The 7608-nt window shown below is 32.2% G+C and overlaps 1 protein-coding gene across 1 annotated transcript; it reads left to right on the top strand.

Moving 5' to 3' along the window:
• Positions 1–4355: 4355 nt before the first annotated feature.
• On the top strand, positions 4356–7320 carry LOC110642316 (protein SAMBA). The gene is made up of 3 exons (XM_021794311.2): positions 4356–4771; positions 5829–5939; positions 7033–7320. The coding sequence occupies exons 1-3, from the start codon at positions 4630–4632 to the stop codon at positions 7092–7094; spliced, it is 315 nt and encodes a 104-aa protein (XP_021650003.2). The 5' UTR covers positions 4356–4629; the 3' UTR covers positions 7095–7320.
• The last annotated feature ends 288 nt before the right edge of the window (positions 7321–7608 follow it).

Here is a 7608-nt window from a genome sequence, read left to right on the forward strand (position 1 = left end):
CCCTTGATATCTTCTTTTTCTGGGCAGTCATATAATTAAATGCCTAGATTCTTGCTTCATCAGAATCCTCTAATTCCATTACCATTATTACCTTGAGAAATCTAAGGCACCTAAGTAATACTCCATCGAAGCCTTTGCAATACAGTTTCCCTTCCGTCAATAAAAAGCTTTAGGCTTGGATTTTAATGCAACAAGGCACCTTGCTGGAGGGAGACTCCAAGTACTCATTTTTGTAGACTTCTCCAGTCATCTGCAACAATAAGGTCAATATTAAATGAATCAATTGGTATATATCTCTCTCTTTGATTGATAGATGCCTCCTTTTTCTCACAAGGATCATTTTGTATGTCAACTCCTCAGACATTCTCATTTTAGAAGCTATTTAAGCGAGTTCATTAACCTCCCAATTAGTCTCTCTTGGGACGTAAGTGAATGTTACTTTCTTGAAATCATCCAAAATTTGTACTGCTGCGGTAGAATAAGAGGTTAAAGAAAAACTTCCACACCTATACTCTCCTTTAACTTGCTTAATCACTAATTGGGAGCCTCCTATAATATGTATCTCTTTAGCTCTAAGTTCCCTGAGGATCTCAAAGCCAATTATCAACGCCTCATGTTCAGCTTGATTATTGGTGCACTCGAACTTCAAGTTGAAAGACGAAGCTGTCTTAGTTTCTTTGTAGAAGTGATTAAGATTCTTACAACGACTAATGTCTCTGTGCTAGATCCATCAAATTTGAGGATCCAAGGACCATCTCAACATTGTACATATGCAACTTTTTTGCTATTGGTTCCACCATTTGGAGTGGCGACATTCAAGTCCCTGAAATCAATACGGACTCAAAGCTTCCCATTATTTTTTTACTACTAGAACAATGTTAGATAACCATTGGCTATACCTGGTGGGTTTGATTAAGCTTGCCTTGAAGAGTTTCTCATTCTCCTCTTTAACTTCCAAAACTACCTTATTAAACCCTTCTTGGGGCTTAGCGACGAAGAATGAAATTTGGTCTTATAGGTAACTTGTGCTCCCTTAAGCTGCTTTCAATACTGACATCTCGTCACGATTCCATGCAAACAGTCTTTATACTTGTGCAATAAAGAAATGATTTTTTTTTTATGCCTTCATTCAACAGGGTACCCATGTAGGTGATTCCTAATTCCTTGGGAGTGTCGAGATTGACTTCCTCCAAAGGATCTTGAACTCTAATTTAGAAATCATCTAGTTTTGGTGGTGCTAGGTCTAGCTCATGAAACTAGATCTCTTCTAATTCCCCATGCTCTAGTTCTCTTCAAAAATGACATTAACTCCCCCAACTTCATTTGTCTCCTCTATCATCATCCTGTTAAAAAGTTGTTGCACTTTGACTTTGGCAATGGAATCAATCATCATCATCTGGCTCTGGTTCACGGGAGGAGGAATCGTATCCAGCCAACCCCTCCTAAGGTTTCGGTTCGGTTTAAGGATCGAAACCATTGACCTGCTTTGTTCCTGAGTTTGACCCGAGCTAGTCTCAATCCAGTGCACGATCTAAATTGGACTGTGGCCAGGCCTAGTGACACCGAACAGCTACCCAACGAGTAACAAAACCAGCCCACCACATGCCACTCGAATCTCTAATCAAGCCTCCACCAAAATCCCACTTGCGTAGAATAAATACAAAACTTACTTTCATGGTTAATATACTTCACTTTTTTTTAAATATATATATATATATTTCCTATTTTTTTTTAATAATAATACTAAATCAGATGATATAGAATCTTTCTAATTTTTTCTGAATAAAAAAAAAACTTTCTATTATTTATAAAAGATATAGATTTTTTGAGTAATTAGTTAGTTTACATTAACCGCATTTGGATTGAATACAGCATGGTTTATTAATATATCGTATCGTATGATATTATATTGTATAATATGGTTTTGTTTTGAACTTATTAGGGAAAATGGTGTGATATAGAATAGTATAGGATATTTTAATGACATTTTCTTGTTTAGCTAGATGATATGATATGATAAAATAAATATGAAAATTACTAAAATATTCTTATTATTGTTTTAAATACATAAATGGTTATGTTATAAAATGAAAATATAAAAATTTAAAACTAGCACAAACCATTGACTTGATAGTTTGAAAACTTATGGTAATTACAATCTAGGATCACTATTTTCAAAAATAATAAAACCAAATAAGGATCATAACCATACACTACAAAAATAAACAAAAAACCATGATAAACCATCATTCAAACAAGGGGGTAAATTACACCATCCTAATGAATGGTTGAGATTAGTTACAAAGATAATAATAGGCTAAATAGTAAAAAAAATGTCTAAAATTTACAAGTTTTGTCAATTATAATCAATTTATTTGGTAATTTTTATCGTTCGTCATTGAACTTTACCCCGTGTTTCACTTCTGTTCCTGAACTTTGTTTTATCACTCAACAATACCTAAACTTTTATCTTATCACACTAAAAATCCCTATCACCAGATTCCGGTGATAGCCCCGATTTGATGCTTACATGACTAATTACAGGCTGTCATTTAAAAAAAAAACTAAATAACATCATGATATCTTTCTTTCTCTCTCCTCCATGTATCACTATATCACTCTATAAACTGGATCTAATGATTTGAAAGAGGAAGAAAAGGTTGAGACATCATAGCCATATCCTCACCTTTTCTTGAGAGGGGATTCAACAGAGGTTAGCCTAAAGAACAATAGCTGAGGATTCATCAATAATATCTGAAATTAGCGAAGGGAGCTCGAGAGAAAGGGTTCGACCAAGATGCTAGTGTAATATTGAAGGGGAGTTAGATACCTCGTGGTCTTCAGCTAACCCAAGAGACGCTTCTTGGATGTAGGAATTATGGGGCATGTATACTATATTTCATGAAATGATTTGTTGTGGGAAATGGGTTAGTATTGATTTGTAATTTTTTTTAATTACACAATCGCACTCTTCACTGTCACAATATGCCAAAAAAAATTCAAGCTTTTTACCGATGTCTTCCAATGAATTTTCCTTTGTCGACACTGCCAATAGAGTTTTTTGGGTTTTATTTTGTCTTCTCTTTGCAGGTTCAAAGATGGATGAATTGAAGATAGATCTTAGGCATCGTGAAATTAAAGATAGAGCTTAGGTTTTGCAATTTCACTTTTTAAGGAAGAAGAAGATAACGATTGAAAGAGAGAGAGCTCTAACTTTTAATGCCCTTATTGTACCCGGCTGCATGGAGGAGAGAAAAAGTAAGACGTCCACTTGTGATATTATTTAGTTTTTATTTTTTAAATGATAGCATGTAATTAGCCACGTAAGCATTAAATCAGAGCTCTCACCAAGTGATGGGGATTTTTAGTGTGATAAAATTAAAATTTAATTATTTTGAGTGATGAAATGAAGTTTAGGGACAAAAGTAGAACACGAGATAAAGTTCAAGTACGGGCGATAAAAATTACTCAATTTTTTTGATCAATTTTAGCCTAATTTAAAGCTTTTGTGTTAATGATAGCCCGGGTTCTAAATTGAGTAAAGTAAAGGTTGATGTGATGATTGATGTGAAAATATATTAATTTTTTATACGTTGTTACTGACGTGACAACTGATGCGTCATGAACTTTTTTTTTTGTTATATTGTTGCTAACGTCACAAAAAATATTTTTAATTTATATATTATTGCTAAAGTGATGTAACTTTAATAATAAAAAAAAGTAAAATTTTTCAATTTTTGTCAATAATAACCAATTTTATATGTTTATTTCATTTATAGCCAGTAAATTAATTTTAATCTAGCTTAGTCAAAAATTAATATGTTATTACTTCATACAATTATCAAAAATAAAATATTTATGTTATTTAATATAATAAAAAATCAATTTTCTTTTTTTTCTCTCTTTTTTTGGTATTTATAAAATTTATTTATGAAAATAAATAAAATTTTTTATTTATTTAAAATTAAAAATTCATGTAAAATATGTCAATAATAAATTTTGTTGCTAGGTGGGAGGGGAGAGACCAAGGGAGGTGGGTAGATGGTTGTATGTTATTGGATAACAGTGGGCGGAGGAAGAGAGGAAGAATGGGGGGGTAGGATATTTCTGAGGACTAAAAAAATATGAGAGAGAAAAAAATTATTTTTTATTATATTAAATAATATAAATATTTATTATTATATTATGTAATAAAATATAAATTTTAATTAAATGAGGTTAAAATTAATAATTATTTATAAATAAAATAAATTTATAAAATTAATTATAATTAAAAAAAATTAATATTTTATTATTAAAATTATGTTACGAAAGTAATGACATATAAAAATTACTATTTTTGTCACCTAAATTGCGACATCAATTCATTTTATTCAATTTGGGATTCGAATTACAATTAATATAAAACTTACAAAGTTTGGGTTTACTTTTGCCATAGCCTAAATCATAATTCTTCCACCATTGCAATACAATGCTTCTGGCGGTACTGTAGAAGTAGAACGCGCTCATCTTTCTGAGAAGCTTACCGGAAAGCTTAGGAAGATTAGCTCCGACAAGTCAATTTATATTTCCTGCTCAGTCCAGTAAAAGCAAGAAAACATTTTCCTGGAAAATAGAGAAGAAAAGAAGATGAACAGTACATCACCAGCTCATTCATCAGTATCAACAACAGCAATCGTTGGAGGCGGCGGTAGCAATGCCGCTTTGGAAGATTTTCATTTCCCTTCCGATCTTATATCTATCCAAGACCGCAAGGAAGAAGCTATGCTTGGTTTGTTTTATCTCTTCCTTTCTTTAATTTTGCGAATTCTACACCAAGTTATGCAATTCATTTTTACTTCTTCATGGGTTTTCGCCATTTTTTTGCAATTCATTATTTTGCTTTCTGGGTATCTAAGAGAAGAATTAAATTTGAAATTCAGTCCTCTCTTTCTCGAAATCAAAGGTTCTTGTCAATAAATTTTGTAAAAAAAAAAATCAACATTATTGGTCCTTAGCTACATAAACTCGGGATTTTTTTTTGGGAATTGTACTTGTCAAAAATTTGGAGAAGGAACTTCAGAACATAATTAAAATTGCCCTAGTCTGTGTTGATGCGTAATGGGAAATCTTCTTCTTCTTTGCTTGTCAAAAAAACAAGTGGAAATAATTAAAAGCTAAACATGTATTGAATATTTGATGGTTTAGTTCTGTAAATATAGGTGAATCCAAATGATTGCTTTAGTATTGGGCTCGTAGAGAATATATTCCTTTCGCCTTGTAAAATTTTAAAATTTACAACTCTAATATGAGTTCTTTTATTCTGCTGAGTGCTGACTTGCTCAGTTGTTCATTGTAATCTGCAAGAATGTGCTTTATGTCTTGTGTTCTATAAAGTTTCTTCGGGCTTCTGAATCTTTAATTGAAACTTCTGTGGAGGATTTCTTTTAGGGTTTTCTAGAGATGCATGTCTTGTTAAAAGACCTATTGAATTGAACATTTCTGGCGTCTGTGAGCCCTTGATAGCTTATTTACCATCACAATGTTGCACCCTTAGCAAGTTGTGCTTCAGATCTTTACCAATTTGGAAATGTAAAATTAGCGGTCCAAAATGCAGGCAACTATAAGTAGAGAATCAAATAATCTCAATCACACAAATCTTAGATAATATTGTTATTATTATCTTTATTATGTTGTAGATCTTAGGATTTGGATCTTTTTTTTTTTTAAATTATAGTTTTCTATATTTCAATATATATGCAATCTGGTGATGAATTTATATTTGCATTTTAGCAAGCAAATGGAGATTTATGCTGTTCTTGAAACTGTAATTACTTCCTATCTTCCAGTTCTGAAAGCTGATTTGATGGCTGCACTTAACAAAGAGGTTAAATCCTTGGATGAAGATAATTGGAAGTTTGAAGGACCTCGTTCACGCATCAACCTTATATCAAGGCCTGGTTAGTGATTCGATCCATCAATTGTCCTTCCCTTTTAATATTTTCTGTTCTTTCTGCATTTTATTGGATAAAGACAAGAAACATTTCACTATCCTTTAATTCATAATTTACCATATGCATGATATTTTAGAAGAGAATTTCTTCTTTTTCCAAGTGCCATTGATACAGTTGCCTAAAATGTGGTCAGCATTGGAGATAAAGGTCTATACCCCTCTATTAATTGGGACAGAGGTGACTTTGGATCTTGGACCAGCTTTTAAGTTCTCTTGAGCATAGAAAATCAACTTGCATAAAATCGAATTTGCTCGTTTTTATCTCCCTGATCAAAGCATGAAAAAAGGGGAATTTAAGGAAGAAAGAGTTTGTGAGGGAAACTTATTATCTCTCAACACCATAGCATCCTATACCATTATAGACATATTTTAACTAGGACATTGATTGCTGAACATGGCATCTTCTTTCATGTTGGCAGTTGGGACTTGGAAATGGCTGATAATGTATTTGAATTTGTTCTTTCACTTATTGTGAAGTGTCCCTAACTCATTTTTACAGATTAAGAAGGATCATTCACAAAGAAAGGATCAAAACCTATGAACTAAACTCAGTTTCTGTAGTTAATTCCTGTTCTCTTAAAGAAATCTATATTTGTTCCATAGCATTAAAGAAACCTCTCGACAAAATTTTGAACCTTAAATTCACTTTAGATAACATGTTTCAAAAGTTTTAGATAAGTTTTGTGGCATATATCTCCCTTTTAAAGTATCCTTGATTTGTAAGGAATTGCGCATGCCAGGCTTATGTGAATTCCCTGTGAAATCTAGATGGATGATTTGTAGTGACAGCCTTTGTATCTTTCTGATGTATTCTTGTTTCTTTGTTTGTTCATGAGTCTGTAGGGCTTACATGAGCAGTTCAGTGCATCTGTGCACATTGTTTTTTGGGACTTCGTAGCCTGCTATAGGCCTTGAGAATCTGATTTATTTGTGATCTACTGGTCCAACCTTTTATAATTTGTCTTTTTTAATATCATTATAATCATTATTTTTTGTTATATTTATTTAAGAAAATCTTCTGTTACTAATTCTAATATCAGGTGGATTTCTAAACAAGAAGATGGAAATAACAAAGAATAGGAACATAGCTCCACCGAAGTAAATTGGATTTTTCAGACAGGTCACATATTTCATCTGCTGCCTCTGAGAAATCTGTTCTGCTGCTGCTGGCAAGACTAAAGCTGTTTTGTTGCTGAACTTCAAAATGAGTGGCATATAGTTGTTAGGCTGCAGAGCTACTAAATCTGTTACTTAAACAGGATCTTAAAAATTTTCTTTTTAATTGTTTTGCAACATGAGTTATTAATGATATGCCATTGTAGTGCCCAGGGATTCTTTTTCTCTTACGATGAAAAAATGTTTCTTATTGTAAAACAAAATTTTATTCAAATATTGATATCGAGATAGGCAATTTTAAAAATTAAATCTTTTTAAGGATTTTTTGAGTTCTTGGGACTGAAGCCCCAAAAGGAGAATTGGGATTTTTTTTTTTTTTATCAAAGCCCCTGATCAATGCAATATCTCTTGACTCGAAATGGAAGCAGGTTTGAAAAAGAATTTTAGAGTGTCTAAAGGACAGCAATTATCAATTATCGCAGAATAAAATGTGATATAAT

The sequence above is a fragment of the Hevea brasiliensis genome, chromosome 17, assembly GCF_030052815.1.
Source record: "Hevea brasiliensis isolate MT/VB/25A 57/8 chromosome 17, ASM3005281v1, whole genome shotgun sequence".
NCBI classification, from domain to species: Eukaryota; Viridiplantae; Streptophyta; class Magnoliopsida; order Malpighiales; family Euphorbiaceae; genus Hevea; species Hevea brasiliensis.

Excerpts from the sequence above, each read along its gene's own strand:
- LOC110642316 (XM_021794311.2), top strand. The coding sequence starts at position 4,630 with ATGAACAGTACATCACCAGCTCATTCATCAGTATCAACAACAGCAATC. Across the intron at positions 4,772-5,828 it reads CAAGGAAGAAGCTATGCTTG|TTCTGAAAGCTGATTTGATG; the intron begins GTTTGTTTTATC and ends CCTATCTTCCAG. Across the intron at positions 5,940-7,032 it reads CAACCTTATATCAAGGCCTG|GTGGATTTCTAAACAAGAAG; the intron begins GTTAGTGATTCG and ends TTCTAATATCAG.